This window comes from Euprymna scolopes, chromosome 23 (assembly GCF_053919585.1).
Source record: "Euprymna scolopes isolate OS-2025 chromosome 23, ASM5391958v1, whole genome shotgun sequence".
In the NCBI taxonomy this organism is placed as follows: Eukaryota; Metazoa; Mollusca; class Cephalopoda; order Sepiida; family Sepiolidae; genus Euprymna; species Euprymna scolopes.
The window spans coordinates 67,395,270-67,412,240 of NC_136504.1; the positions used below are offsets into that span (position 1 = coordinate 67,395,270).

The window sequence follows — 16,971 nt, forward strand, 5'->3', positions numbered from 1 at the left end:
TCCGCAAAAATCCTAATTTACATTTTTGGGAGCAACACAAACTGAAAACGGACCTGTACAGTTTTTTTTTTCTACGTAATGTAGAACTTTCGTTTACATTTTTACCAGTGGTATCTTTTTCACATTTTTGACATCATCACTGCTAATTTACCCCTATTTAATCTAACTAACTTTACAAATCTATTGACACTACTGTAGATGAAGATGATGCTGTGAAATATCCTACAGAGTTCTTGAATTCAATTGAACTTTCTGGAATGTCTTCCCATCTTCTAAAAGTTAAAGTTGGTTGTCTTATGATTTTAAGATCATTAGAGCCACCAAAAACAACTAATGGAACAAGATGTGTTGTAACTAGATTGCATTTGATTGAAGCAATGATTACATTTGGGGCTTATAAAGGTCAAACTGTACTCATTCTGAGAATTCCACTGATGCGAAGTGATAGCGAGTTTCCCTTTGCTTTTCGGAGGCTACAGTTTCCAGTGAGGCCCTGCTTTGCTATGAGCATTAATAAGAGTCAAGGGCAAATATTCAAAGTTATCGGAATTGATCTGACAAACCCATGTTTCAGTCACAGCATGTTTTATGTGGCAGTTTCAAAAACAGGAACTTCAAAATCAATCAACATATTAGCTAATAAAAGAAAAACAAGAAATGTCGTTTACCCAGAAGTTTTGGTTTCGAACCTGTAATTACATAAATATTAAAAGAATGCCAATTAGTATTGTGTAATACAAATATATCCGTAGCAAAGCTTGGGTAAATCGACTAGTATATATATATATATATATATATTATATATAGTGAAGATCAAATTTGCATGCTTAATTTGCATAACTAGTTTTTAAACAGTTTATAATAAATTAATGTTTGGTATTGTTCATTTGTAATTTTATTTGACATATTACTATATATGGGCAACAGTTGTATCTATATTTGGTTGGTTGTTTTTGTTTTATGGCATATCAACCCTTTTCAGGTTATTTAATGCCAAATCCAAAGATTTTGAAGAAAAGTCTTAATAGAATATATTTGTTGTTTTCAAGTCGGTTTCTATTTAACCCATAGTTGGGACCCTAACAGGTACTACCACTCCCCCCAAAGCCCGCAAGCTGGGAGCTCACCACTGGATATAGTTTAAGGTCATATCCCGGACCAGTATCTATATTAACAGTAATTTATGTGATTTAATAAAAAAAAGGATAAATTATGAAACCTTATCAATTTTTAAGAGAAAAAATTAAAAAATTGGGTGACCAATAAAACTATTATGCTTCAGCTAGTTAGAAAGAAAGATATTCCGACAAACAATGTATAAAAGTTTCTAGAGAGAGGTGGAAGATGATTTCTCTCTCTCAACACCCTTTTTCTAAATGGTTTTTAAATTCAATAACTTTCTCCATTTAAAAATCAAGTTGGTCCTCTGAAAGAAAAGATTGAAACGAATCACTTGTTATATTTAACAAGTTATCACTCATTTGTAAGTTGAGTTCAATAATTATAAGTTGTTTGCTTGTTTTTGCTTTACAGCATTTCAACCTTTTTCGGGTTATTTAATGCAGAATCCAGTGATTTTGAAAAAAAAATTTGTTTTAGATCTTTAAGTACCTATTCATAGTGTTTGGTTTAATCATCATCTGTTATGTTGAATTTAACTATAAAAAAAAAAAATGTTTTCTACATTCTACAAAAATATGTTTGATAGTGCAAGTTTTCTAACAGAATGGACATTGTGATTACTGCTCTTGTTTAAGTATGAAGAAGTGCATGAGTTTTGTATGGCCAATATGTATTCTAGATAATAATTACTTGTTCATTTCTTGATCTTCTAGGAGTTAATCTCCATTCTTCCAGTGTGGGTTTGATTTGATATAGTTTGTGTTGTTATTCCATTGTTGCTGCCATTTTGCATAAAATAGTTGGTTGATTTTATGTTTAAAGTCAGTGTAGGGAATGTTATATATATCAAGGTTGATTTGGCTGCTAAGTCAGCTCTTTCATTTCCTTTTATTCCGATGTGGCTTGGAATCCAGCATATGATTATTTTTTTGTGTTTAGATAATGAGTTGATTTTGTTTAGCAGTTTGATGATTAGAGGGTTTTTGAATTTTTTTGTTATTTAGTGATGTTAGAACAGAGAGTGACTCTGAAAATATAAGGAATTTCTTATGTTTATTTTTTTTGCTAAGATATTGAGAGCGAGATCGATAGCACATACTTCAGCAGTAAAACTGGAACTTTCTGCTGGAAGGACCTTTTTTTTTAAAAAAAGTTATTCTATTCGAAATGGCAGCACATGCCACTCTACTCTGGTCTTTGGAGCCATCAGTAAAAATTTGTAGATGGTCAGGCTATTTCAGAAGAATATCACCATTTTTTTCTTGATAGATATTAGGGTGGGTTTTTGTTTTGGGGAGTTAATTTTAGAATTACTTAGGGTTTTTGGAGAATCCAAGGTGGAGTTTTAGGTAGGATGTGTTCTTGGATATTTTCAACAGGCATTTCTGATTTCTGTAGTATTGATTCCATTCGAAGACTAGAGGATTTTATAGCTTTTCCTTTTGCTTCAAATGACTCATATCTTGGGTTGAATGTAATTTATATGCTAGATTATTTGGGTATGTTTTTAATTTAGTGTAATATTAGGCACCCAGTTTGTGACTCCTTATATTTAAAGAAATTTCATTAGTCTCTGTATAAGAACTTTCAACTGGGGACATTCTAAAAGCACAGAGTGCTAATCTCAGGTCTCCATAGCAAATTTGATCTAAAATCTTTAGGTAAGAGTTTCTAGCTGATTGGTATATAAAACTACCGTAATCCAGTTTAGATCTAATCAATGTCCTATATATTTCTAATAAAGTTTCTCGTCTGCTCCCCACTCTGTGTGATAGCTCACACAGAGTAGTTGTGTTTTATTGCAATTACTTCTTAGGTCCTTCAGGTGGGGATGAATGTCAGCTTTTTATCAAATATTAATCTCAGAAATTGGTGTTCATCTACGGTGGGGATTACTGTTATTCCGAGTTTCAGTGTAGAGTCGTTGTGAAGTTTTCTCTTATGACAGAAATGTACACATTTAGTTTTTGATTGAGAAAATCTATATCCATTTTCCATTTGTCCAGTTTGGTTAGGCATTGTTAGAGTTTGCGTTCAATGGTGCATATATATTTTGATTTGCAATACACCAGATCGTCTACATATAAGGATCTCAATGCCAGGGTCCTAACATTTGCTGTTCATTTTAACATTGAATAGTGTCACGGATAATACACTTCCTTGAGGGACCCCCTCCTGGTTCATGCTGTCAGAGAAAGTGGATTCAATGTGAACCCTAAATTTGCGATCAGATAAGAATCCCTTTATAAATTGTGAGAGTCTGCCTTTTAAATCAAGATTACGCAAGTCTCATTATTCCATAATTCCATGTAGAGTCATAAACCTTTTCTAGGTCGAAAAAGATTGCTGATAGGTGATCATTCCTGATAAATGCTTCCCTTATAGCTGTTTCCAGTCAGACTAGGTGATCGGTTGTACTTCTTTTATTACAGAATCCACATTGTAGGTTGGAGATAAAGTTGTTGGATTCAAGATACCAAACCAATCTGTCATCATTCTCTCCATTATTTTACACAAACAGCTTATTAATGAGCTTGATCATTTTGCGGGTTCAAATTGTCTTTTTATGGTTTAGGGATTGTTATTATTGTGGTTTGCCTCCATAAGTTTGGGAATTCACCTTCTGTCCATAATTTGTTATAAGTTCTTAGTAATTTTAGTGATTCTGTAGGGAGTTGCCACAAGAATTCGTAATGAATTTCATCTAGTCCTATGACTCTGTGGTGGAATCTTTTTTTTCAGTTAATGTTAGAAGTTTATTGTAATCTTCTAGGTTTTTCAATTTAAAATTTAATTAGTGCTGTTCCGCATTTTGTTTAATAGACAAATTTTGTGGTATGGTTTTGATTGGATGAATTTTGGGAAAAAGTTTCTATGTTCTTTTTATCAGTTACTCTGGAGTTATTTTTAAGGTGTTTAATTGGTGTTTAATGCTTATCTGCAATTTTACAAATCATCTCTCAGATGGTTCTTAGTTCCAAAGAGGAATTCAATTTGCTGACAGTTTTTCTATGATTCTTTTTTTAGCTGTTTTAATTACCCTACAAGGTTTAGCTCTGTTTAGCTTGTATTTGAAGTTATGGGTTGTTTTTGGAATTTTTTTAAATTACTTTCTGCAATTTGACAGCTTTCCGACATTTGTCATCAAATCAGAGTCTGCTAAGCCTGTTAGGTGCCGAGGTTTTAAGGATGCATTAGTTTACTATTTTGATTAGTGTTTCTGTGAAATATTCTGCCGAGTCGTTTGTTTGTTTCAGTATGATTCAACCTATTCCTACATTTTTCTTTATTTGCCTTATTTAGTTTTCATCGGGGAGGTTTTCATGGCCACAAGTGTTGTCATATACTTTCCAGTTAAAATTTGTATATATTGATGGGTAACATAAGCTTAAGTTAATGGCTGAGTGGTTTCCGCTAGTTGGGTTGAAGTGTGTAGGTGCCCCATCATTAAGGAAGCATATATCATTTTTGTTAAACTCTTCCACTCCTTTTTTATTAGTGTCTTTACATCCTCAGAGGATGTTATGACTATTGAAGTCTTCCAATAAGATAGAAGGTTTAGGTAATTGGTCAATTAGTTTTTTCAAATCATTTTTATCCATGTCTTCATTTGGTGGGATATACAGAGAACATACCGCTATTGTTTCATGTAGAATGGCGTTAATGGCAATTGCTTAAATGTCAGTTGTTATGTTTACTTTGTTGTGGGGTATATCATTTCTGACTAGAATTGTTACCCCCCCCTTCCCCAGTTATGAGTGTAATTAAGTATTTGGTAGTTCTTAATATCGATGTCGTCTTGTTTCGGGAAGATTTATTGAAGGTAAACTATTGTGGGGTGTTCTTGTGTTAGTAGTAGAAGAAGTTCGTTCATATTTGTTTTCAAACTGCAACAGTTTCATTGGATTATTTTTTGTCCCATGGTTGTTCACATGATTTTTTTTTTTTTTTTTAATTTTTTTATCTACCTGCATCTCTTCGGAGACAGTTTTTTTTTTTTTTTAAGCTTGTGTGTTTGGTTGAAGGTCTTGTTCAGATTTTTCTTTTCTTTGTTTGGAAGTAGATCTTCGTTTAGCTTGGGAAATTGATTTGGGTTCTTGTTCATTATTTTCTAGTTTTTTTTAATCTGATTTTGTTTTTTTCATATTTTCTGTATTGTTATCAATTTTCATCATCTCCATATATATTTTGATTGCAGAAATTCCCCTCTGGACAAAAGTACCATAGGTTTGCAACAACAGATGCCACATACAAATTTAATACATGTATCCTGACAACCACTATCTTATGAAGCTTACAACCACCATTTCTGTTACATTCACTTGTGATAATAAAATACTACATTACATCCGGTGAACAACACAATCACAACATATAGAGAGTAAGAAGTTCTTATTTTTCTCTCTCAATATTTAATGCTCCCACTGCTACCAGTTGAGACTGGGCCAAATTCTATCTTTTCCTACGATATTGTTCTTGCACCTCCATTAACTAGTTATTACATACACGTGCACAACCTAATCTTATTATTAGTTTATTATTTCTATTGTTTTATTTGAACCAAAGTATTTTTCTTTGAGGCTATTTGGAAATTTTGGACATTCTTCATGGTTTAATGAGATTAGTTTATTTATTAGCTCTTTAAATTTGTTGTATATTTCATTGTGTTTATGTAGTCTGTGTTTTTTGTTATTTCAGCATATGTTTCATCTTTTAAATATATTTCAATCATTTTTCTAGCTTCTAGGAAAGTTGTTTGTTTTTGTTTTACTTCCATTATTTATTTTTTCCTTTGCGTATATTTCACATTTTGGAGTATGCACGATGGTTTTCTCTACAGTTTGTACATTTTAATTCATTGATACACTCTTTCTCCAAGTTGTTTGGCTCTTTATCCTCGCACTTTCCACATTTCTTTTCCTCTGCAGGTTTCCTTGTGGTGTCCATACTTGTGGCAATTAAAACATCTTAGAGGAGTTAGTATATATTGCTCTAGTTTTATGTTTAAATGACCAATTTTAACTTTTTTTGGTATTGTTTGGGAATCGAAGGTTTGTATATATGTATTTGTTGCAATCAGCTTACCATGACTTTTTATATTTATACGTATGTGGTTGATCACTCCTTGTTTTTTTTCAGTTCCTTTTTTTGTTTCTTCTTCCGTTGCTAGAGATAACTCGTAGCTTCACATTACTCTTTTAGATATATTCAGTCTTTCATGTGTGAAGTCTCAGTATTTGTATTTATGGAATTTATCCATTTAAGTAAGTTTAGGGCATCTTTTTAATTGGTGACTTCTTTTAAAATGTTTCCATCTTTTATTTTTTTTTATTGTTTTAGAAGTGCTTCTGCTGTTTAGTATTTTCTCTATTAGGAATGGTGGTAACTCGCCAATTGTTTTCTAGTGATTCAATAATCAGGAATCTTGGAAAATTTCGTTCTTTTGCAAGGCTTTTCCATTATTTTCTCATCCTGAAGATCAGAGACATTTGAATGGTTTCTTTTCTGGTATTTAGTGCCTAAAAGACAGTTTTTATTTTGGTTTTCTATAATTAATTCATTCATTTTCATCTATCATGCTCCCTACCCACCTCAGAGTCCATAATTGGGACATTTGCCTTGCTTATGTTGATGCTAAATTAAAGACATACTCTTTTTTTTTTTATCTAACCAATTGATTGACCCTTAGCCATTGCTTGCCATTTGGGGATAGTGTTAAGAACGATCAATAATCATAAACTTATTTAGTATATAGCATAGCATACACAAATGTTTTTCAACTTACCTCAATTAGTTTGTCTTTGAGATTGTTATGTAACAGCCAGTCATAGAGTGCAACGTGAAAGAGTTCATCATCGGATTTCAAAGCGAGTTTAAACACATGTTCTTTCTAAAAAACAAAAAAAAAACAAAAAAAAAACAAATAAGCAAGCCGTAGTAATTAGTGCAGATGATTGAACATGGCATATTTGAAATTCAGTTGTTAGAAAGATTTGATTTGGGTTTATTACTAGAATGTTTAGATCATTGTAGACATTACAAGCAGATAAAGGATTTCAAGAACTTTACATGCAAACAAAACAAAAATGGAACATTTGAAAAGCATATTTTTTTACAAGAAAAAAAATAAAAAATAAAAAAAATTGCTTTTAATAAATATAACAAATTTAGAAGTGTCAAATACAAGCAGTTGTTTCTTTGAAAGCAGAGTAAAAAGTACTGCAATATTTTCTAGCTATAGAAGTAACACTACATAGCTAAATACTAAAACTTTTATGCTATCAAAGTTTTTAAAATGAAATTATATACTTTATTAGAATATTAAATTTCTTTAGCATCTCTTCAGGTTTTTCATATTAGTCATTCAATGTTATTTAAAAATGTCATATCATATAGATTCCCAATTTTAGTCGAACCATAGACTTTTTTTCTCACCAGATTGAGAGTATCATATGTTATGCTATCAAAACATTGAAGAATAAATTATATCAGATATTTTTTAAAACTTTATTAGCTAAGTTTACAGTGTTTCCCTGAAACCAAAAGGAAAATAAAACTAGTAGACAATATCAGTTGAAATAAATAAAAATATATGCTCTTGTACAAGTAATTAAATACTCTGGTTATTTTTCCTATAACATTAAATTACAAACATACATATTTCTATGTACAGGATAATTTCCCAAATTACCAAACCGATTATGATTTTGGAATATATATTCTAGATAACATAGTAACATGGCCACATTTTTGAAAACGTTATATATTTTGTTGTACACGATAAACTCCTAAACTAATGAACTGATCATTATGAATCTTGGAACAAAGCTGCTAGGTGCGAGAGTTGGTAATATAGACTATATTTAGTTAATTTAGCTTTTGTAGGGAAAATCGTGGCTTACTTCACTAGTGTGACTATTCACTTAGGAAAAAAAAGCGATGTCACTTGTGTTTGACGATCACATGTGAATAACAAACTATGCAAATTGGATTACGCAAAATGCATAAAAGTGGTAAAAAGAACAACTGGCGAGTTGAAAGATCGCAGGTTATGCATACAGACGTGTGTACTCAGAATTATTGAAGCTGACTCAAAAGATTGTAGGCAGGACAGAACACAACTTTAAAACTTCACTGAAATCAATTTTCAAACTAGCAGCTATTTTGGCTTCATATTACCTTGCGGTGATACAGGGTAAAAGTTTTGATATCTGGTAGATTCCAGAGTTTAGTGGTGCTGCAGCTGATATGCCCATTATTGAGTGGAACTTGTGTGTGAGCTTTGCATTATGAAATATGTCAAGTATGTCCTGCCATTAAGATTGCGAGGTGAAGCTCTGGTCATATACAGGCAAATATGGAGCAGAAAGCAGACAGAACAAATCAAGCAAACCCTTATAAATGCATTTAATACATCTGACACGTTCGTCACTCGACAACTTCTTCAACCTGATGAGACGGTGAATGAGATTTTTGCTGAGCTGCAACACCTGGCCCCGTTGGTTGGTTAACATGCGCATTCATTTCTGGATTACTGCAACATGTCATATATATTACGTGCTTTATCCAATATGGAAACAATGCAACAACACTTTTTAGACTATGGTTTGTTTCCAAGTATTCAATATGACAGAGACAGAGTTCTTGCTTGCAAGTCTAGGAAAAAGATGGCACTCTTTGATGGGAACAAGGAAGTCTAATTCCAGTAGCATTACAAGAGTTTTTTTTCTTTCTTTCTTTTTAGATAATTGTTATTTTATCAACTTGCATGAAAAGATCTATGTAAAAGATGCTTAAAGCTGTTTGAATAACACAAATACCATCAGTAGTTCAAAAGTTATGAGAATTTTGAGAATTTTAAGTGTCAAAATTTGTTTTTCGTGGACAATTTTCTTTAGAAAAAGTGGGCTAAATTACGGACCTGAACACTTCAAGAAACTCTAATTTTGCCACTATTTATTTATTTTTCAAGCTATTCTAATGAAACTTGGCACTCTTATGTAAAATTGTGTGCTCTTTCTGATTATGTAGTCAAATTAGATGTATCTCTTTATCATAAGCCATGAATTATAAACTCAGATGTATAAATTTCAATTTTTTTTTAAACTGACGCATGGATACAGTGAGTGTCTATTCATGAACGAAACTAAGTATTATAGTGGTATTTAAATATAGCTTTGAGAGCAGGCATTTTCCTGCCTCCTCACCAAAGGAGAGTCTAATCTGAGGTGTAGCCATTGAATGCCTAAAGAGCATTCATGGCCGGTATTTACTACTCCCCTCAAAGAAAAAAAAAAAAAAAAAATTGAGTAGATACTCGTATGAATTAATCTCAAAAATAAATTAAAGAAAATTTTTCATATAGATTTTGGATTTCTGTAAAAGATGGAAATTCCCATAATCGACCAGAACTTATGCATTTTGGGACCAGTTCAATTTTCAATTTTGTAAATACTTTCTATCTGGCCCAAAATATACCCCTAGTTTCTGAGATGCAACCGTAAATCGTACTCTACATGATTCTCCGATATAGTTTTCACAATACCAGGAAACCTGATAAGCAACAACTATATATTCACCAGTTGATGGTAATTTTTGTCATTTCTCTTCTGTTGTTTTACTGAAAATTCAATTATGTAAACAAAGAAATAAAGCGGTAATTTTTTACCTTATTTCCACCGTAACATTTAAAATGATTACTTTTATAGGTTTTAGGGTATGCTGTAAACGAATATCACATTTAAAATTTCTGCAAATAAGTAGTTTTCCATATATTAAGCAATGTCATTTCTTATGTTATCGCTGGTGGCCATCTTGGTGAGCGCGCAATTGTAACCCCGAGAAACTATGCGCAAACGCACGTGCCAAGATGGGCACTAGCAATAACATAAGAAATGACATTGCTTAATATCCGGAAAGTTACTTATTTGCGGAAAATTTAAATGCGATATTCGTTTTCAGCATGCCCGAACACCTTATAAGGTAGTCATTTTAAAGAAAAATGTTAAGGTGGAAACAAGGTAAAAATTTACAAAAGGCATCACAATAAAATTCTTTATCGAACCGCCAAATTATTATTATTATTATTTATATATCCTCAGTAAAAAAAAAAAAAAAAAAAAAAAAAAAAAGGGTTTGTTTTCCAGATTCGAAAAAATGGGCTAGGCAAGGAGTTAAAAATAAATCCAAGTTTCACAAAATACTTTATTTGTTACGTGAAAGTACAGAATAGTTAACGAAACACCCTTCCTTCCCCATGTTAAGAATGGGTTTCTAAATAACATTATTTCAGAATGGTAGCATAAGTGCACAAATACCTTTTATTTGTTATATATTTGGTTTTTTTTTTGGTTTTTTTTATAACTCAAAAAGACAATTCTACCTTAAGTACAAGTAAGAATATAATAACAGAAATGCATGTACTTAGTACATTGTTTTTTAATATTTTAGTACATGTGTACTAAAAACGTTAACAAAATAGTATTGTTTGGAAATTAAATATGAAACTTTTTTTCTGCTTTCGTTCTGAAAGCAGAAAAAACAGTTTTCTATTTTTAAGAGAATACAAACTCGTTAATACGCTGACTGTAGGCAGCTCAGCGCATTAGTGCATAGCAAGCCGTTTTCACTTTAAGTCAATTTGAATTTCTATAAAAGATAACATTTTAAAGAAATTCACGCAAAATTAATAATTATCAAATATTTACATATTATACATGAAAATAATTCTGGAACTATCTTTATGAAAATGGATGAAAATTTTGAAATATTCTTCATCTTTGCTCGGTCGTAAAAATATAAATCAAAGTCCAGTAGAGATGGGCTTCTATGCTTATATAGCCTGTAAAATTTCAGCCATATCTAATCAAATTTAACCCCGCATGTGTATCCAAACGTAATGTATGAAATGTAAACATTGAAAAAAAAAGTTTCCCTTTTTGCTGTTGTCATTTTTTTACGTTTTTTTCATTTTTAACTTTGAGCATATAAACATTGAATGCTCCAAAGAAAAATAAATTACCATTGGAATGCTTATTCTATTCTCTTTCCAGCAATATAATTCTTTTAAAAATTGACCCACAGATAAAAAAGATATGACTTGTTGAAGCAAATTAAGTATGTAATATTGCCGATATCCATGCAAATACAGCATACGTTTGTAATGCTAATTCCAGAAATCCTTGATGAATTGACTCGCTGGCATGTATTTATTCTCTGCGGGAAACTCGTTGGTCACTTCCCCATATGTGGATAGCCTCGAGTGGCAGTTGCATTTATCAAGTGCCAAGCAACTTCAGTAACAAAGAGCTGGAATGCTAGAATCACTGTCACAAACTTTGAGCAAAGTAGAAGCGAATCCCGTTTGAGGAGACTGGTGTATGGATGCTAAAGCAATTACAGTCTGAGTGGATGCGAACCGCATAGTCACAGGAGTGACATTGGAAACGAATAAGATGGTTATTGAGAACGTGTGTTGGCTACGTTCAACTAACAATGCTCAGCACATCAATCTAGCTGAACTTGACACTGCAATCAGGAGTCAATTTGGCCCATCAGTGGGAAGCGACAGTGTTACACATTCACTTATTCGGCATGCATGCACTGGTGGATTTACGTGTGAACATGAGAGCAGGTAGTAAGATTCTCATCAGGTGATGGTTAGGAACCTTGCAATTGCTAGTGAAAAAATATGAATTGACCATCGATGTGAAACTTAAAGTCATATCACAACCACGCAGATGGGTGGATCTACTCAAGGAAGGAAGAGAGCCGGTGCTCAGGAATTGCGCAACAGTAGGACAACTGGAGGACTAGGTGGCTGATATCCATCATCAAAGTGGACATCCAGGTGTAAAACAAACTTTATATTTTGCCAGGTTAGTTGACCCGCAAGTGTCCCAAGAGACACCTAAATTTGTTGTGAAAGTCTGTGAAATCTGTTAATCATTAGCTCCAGCACATGTTTGCTGGGTAAAAAAGAAAACTCAGCATAAAGAACTGGAGCAGATTAGTGATAGACATAACCCACCACAATAATGAGAATTTTCTATCATCGACTGTGGCCCTCTAGATTTGCAATATGGTGGCTACTGAGTTGGACAGATGCAACTATTGTTATCAAACAGTTAGAACATTTTCTTTAAGCAAGGTCGACCGATGGAAATATTGACCAACAACACCACTGCTTTCACCAGTAAAGAGTTTGGAGAATTTGCAAAAAATGGGGTATGCATCTGAGGTTTCGATGTGCCCATTCACAGAGTGAAAATGAAATTGTAGAACAATGTCATAGGACATTTAAGACCATTGCAGCTAGAAGGAATTGTTCAATATTGGAGGCGATCTACTGGCACAACGTTACCCCAAAGGATGATGCTTCACCTTCCACCATGCCAGCTGACATGTTACATAGATATCATGCTCGAATCAAAGGTGTTGAAGCTAACCCACTGCCCAATCTAGAGGTGACTGGATGGAAGTATGAAAGAGGAGACATCACTTGGGTTAAAAATCTGCATGGTAGGTGCACAACAAAATATAATATGGTCGCATTATTGAAGTGATCAGCCCACAGTTTCTGATATCTGATGGGGTGCCTCAACATGTTAAACACCTTCAACCGGTAATACGGACACACTTATCAAGTGACAAAAGTATATGAGGATAGCGAGCAGCTAATCTATTTGGATTCAAATCCGCTTGACAGGGATTCCGATGCTAGTAACCTTCCAACTGATGAGGTGTCTATTGAAAGCCGATTCGCAGATAAGAGTACGCATCAGAGTTAGGCCTGCGTCATTCCTCTTCGAACAAGTACCTCACAAAGACGGATACTATTCCCCTGCCATGTTTGTGATCATGAGATCAGGGAGGAGTGTAGGGAAAATCATGACTTACCTAACTAGCGTGGGTTTTGTGTTCATTCGTTTGAGGTAAAAAATGGTGACATTGCTTTTGTATTTAATGATCATGTGGGAGTAACGCAAACTATGCAAATTAGATTATGCAAGATGCATAAAAGAAGCGGTAAAAGGAACAACCAGCGAGTTGAAAGATAGTATGTTATGCGATTCCAAGCGTGCATCATAAGGATTATTGAAGCTGACTCAAAAGATTGTAGGTGAGACAGAGCAGAACTTTAGTTTGAAAATTGATTTCAGTAGAGTTTTATACAAAAGAGTCAAAAGGGGTGGATGGGTAAAAATTCAGCTACCTCTGCTTTATATGAAATTTTAACAATAAGTATTCAATAGTAATTGATATTTTGGGACATAAAATGGGCACAAGCTTTCTATTTGAAAATTCATTATTTTTTTTTTCAGATTTGCATTTAATTTGATCTATAGTTATTTGACAGCAATTAAGAAAGATTCCCTGAATTTCACTTTCTTACTAAGACCCTTTAAGCTTAAATTTGAGACATTTTCTAGAAATTAAAATCCTGTAATGGATTTTGATTAAAATCAGAATAAGGATTCTAGACAAAGTTTCATTATATATTGATTTTAATCTTAGCAAGAGACATAAAAGTAGTGTAAAAAAAATTCTTTTAGGAGGAATTAATTTTGCCCATCCTGGGATGGGTATTTTCCTGGTAATATATACTAGCCTGGGTGCCCAGTGTTCTCTGGGTATTTAGAGGTGTGTATTCAGCAAAAAAAGTGGTTGTAGGTAGGCAGGCTCGAACTCGTACCATAAAAGAGGGGAAAAAAAAAAAATGTGACGTCTTTGCCATTATGTCCATTGCCAAACCAGAAGTGGCAAAGGTTTAAATTAAGGCTAGTCAATCAAAAAGTGAGGGTGAGTTTCAAAAATATCAGCGAAAAAAGTGACCCCCTCCCTCTAGAAAAGTGCCCAGTTGAGGGTGGAGGAATTAATGTTTTTAGCCAATTTTTTTAATATTTGTCGTCTGAAGGGTCGAGCTTCAAAACGATACCGATCTCGTGAAAATCTGTCGCCTCTGTCAAAAGTTTTAGGCAGACATACAAACATACATACATACACTTGAACAGATAGGTGAGATTTTATATATAATATGAATATAAATTAAACTTACATAGATCAAAGAAATCAGTTTCAATTACAGAAAAAACTTAATACTCAGCATACATATATATTTAAAAATTATATCATTTTGTAATACATTACACTCAAACCAAGCCATGTGGTTTGCAATTGTTTTAAAAACATTTGTATAGTGAACAAAAGTTTACTATAAATAAATTCTGATACTTCTTCATTATTAGAGTGAAATTCAAAAATCAAAATATTGAATTTCAAGTAAAATCAATATCTACTTAATTGCTAAGCAATGATGAACATAGAAATACAAAAAACACAATAAGATAAAAAATAAATTACTAGTGCTAACATTTCGAAAACAACCAAAAATTGTGTTTTACTAATTTTTCAACGTTTTTAGAAAATAATTCTTCTATTATGATGCAAGGTCTTGTTTATTTTCATTTATTTTTTCTTAGCAAAACTCAAATTTTGCTAATTTTCTTTGAAAACTATTTTCGTTAATAATTAATTTTTTTACCATATCATTTTTCAAAGTTTTTTGATATAATAATGATGTGGTACTGACATTCTTGTAGCATCACATGTTATTTGTATCGAGGTGTGAAAATGGGAGAGGAGAAATGCTTAGACGTGTTGTCAATTTCATTTCGACAGATCTTTGATTATTTCTGAAGTTCTTTTTCTGAAATTTTATTAGACATATCTTGACATGTCTTTTGACTACTCAGTGATTAAACAAATTACATTTTCATTGACCTTAAATATGTTCCTAACAGCAAGAGAAAAAGTTAACATGTTAAAAGATGTCTTTCTAAGCATCTAGTGTTATATAATTAGTTTTTATTATCCTCCCTCTTTCGTTGATCTGTTTGACATTTAATATTTAAACCAACCTAGTCTGACACAAGGCTGCTTCATATTTTATACATGCAAGCATAAATACAAGTCTGGGATTTTACCTGAATTTCTGCTTCTGATGGTGCCAAGCGGTTCGGATCTGGTGCTGGAGCTTTTCCTGGAGATTTTGGTGTGCTTGGAGACTGTGGATGTGAAACACTTGCATAAAGCAAATATCCAAGAGTTTCTGTTATGTGCTTGTAACAGTCCATTCTGAAAGTTAAGATCAACAGTAAAATAAAGAAACATAAATAAATAAATAAATTAAACATAAATAAAGAAAAGTTAAGATCAATAGTAAAATAAAGAATACAAACGTTTGTTTATTTTGGGTTTATTTTTATAACTAAGCAATTATAGGAACGAATAGTGTTTAATTTGTTTTTAACTGCTTCAGCTATTATAAAATTCAAAACAGATGAAACTATTATCAATGGACCTGAGGTAATCTCGTCAGCATCAGACAAAGCCAAACTCTTTGTCAAGAACTTTGCAGCTAATTCTACCCTTTGCGACCAAGACCGCCAACCCCCAATATTTCCTCTTGTATCAGAAAACACGCTATGTGATATACGTATATCTGTACGTGATGTTGCCAAGCTAATCAAAAACCTTGATTCGAGTAAAGCAACTGGCCCTGATGGTATTCCAATTATAGTACTCAAAAAACTTCAACCTGAACTAGTGCCCATACTTACAAAACTGTTTAAACGTTGTCTTAAGGAGAATAGTTTCCCATCTCCCTGGAAAATCTCATCAGTATGCCCTGTATTTAAGAATTCAGGTGATCGCTCATCCCCCTCTCAGTACAGGCCAATAAGTCTCCTGTGCGTCATGAGTAAGTTGCTAGAATCTGTATTAAATACAGAAGTAATCAAACATCTCAACAAAAATAACCTTCTTAGTGACACTCAATATGGTTTCCGTTCTGCTAGATCTACAGCAGATGTCCTTACAGTTATATCGCATAGGATTAGCAAATCTCTCGATGGTGGCAATCTTTCTAGGGCAATTGCTCTTGACATATCTAAAGCCTTTGATAGGGTATGGCATAAAGGTTTACTTCATAAGATCGCTAGCTATGGTATAGCTGGAAAAGTCTTCTCAATTATTAAATCATTTCTTTCTGATAGGTTCATAAGAGTAGTAGTTGAGGGGCAAAAATCAGAAGCTCACAGTATTAATGCCGGTGTCCCTCAGGGATCCATCCTGGGCCCAACTCTTTTCCTGATCTACATTAATGATCTTCCAAATCATATCCTTACATCATTTGTAGACATTTATGCTGACGACACTACCATTTATGGTACCACATCTAAGACAGTAAACGAGCAAGTTCTCTCCAATTCTCTCTCCTCTGATCTTGAGCACGTAGTACAATGGGGAAAGGAGTGGCTGGTTACTTTTAATGCATCTAAAACCAAGCTTCTCTCTTTACATCATCAACATTTTAATCCACATTTGTCATCAATTGAAATGAATGGCTCTCGTCTTCAGGAGGCCTCAAGTTTTGACAAGCTTCTGGGCTTGACCATTACTCCTGATCTTAAATGGAACACGTATATCAAATCTGTTGCCAAGGACGCTGGAAAAATGGTGGGATCTTTCTATCGATCCAGTAGATATCTCACTGCTGATGCTATTCTCTATCTATATAAGAGCCAGGTACGTCCAAGGATGGAATACTGTTGCCACATCTGGGCAGGAGCTGCTAGAAAGGACTTGTCCTGCATTGATAGAGTTCAAAATAGACTTCGTAGCCTCGTAGGAGATGTCCTTTTCTCCTCCTTGCAACCTCTATCTCACAGAAGAGATGTTGCGAGTTTGTCTCTGATGTATCGTTATTTTCATGGAAAGTGTTCAACTGAGCTTCAATCTATGGTCCCCCCTCGCCAAACTTTCACAAGAAACACTCGTCTAGCTGTA

At 33.3% G+C, this 16,971-nt stretch overlaps 1 protein-coding gene across 3 annotated transcripts in view; it reads right to left on the reverse strand.

Annotated features, from left to right (window-relative positions):
• LOC145245972 (nuclear pore complex protein Nup155-like) overlaps positions 1-16,971 on the reverse strand; it is a 141,041-nt gene that overhangs the window by 33,199 nt on the left and 90,871 nt on the right. For all 3 annotated transcript variants that reach the window (XM_080107761.1, XM_080107759.1, XM_080107760.1), the window contains exons 27-28: positions 15,108-15,258; positions 6,908-7,012 (exon numbers count right to left, since the gene is read on the reverse strand). In XM_080107761.1, coding sequence (XP_079963887.1) covers positions 6,908-7,012; positions 15,108-15,258 — 256 coding nt within the window. The remainder of the gene's footprint in view (positions 1-6,907; positions 7,013-15,107; positions 15,259-16,971) is intronic.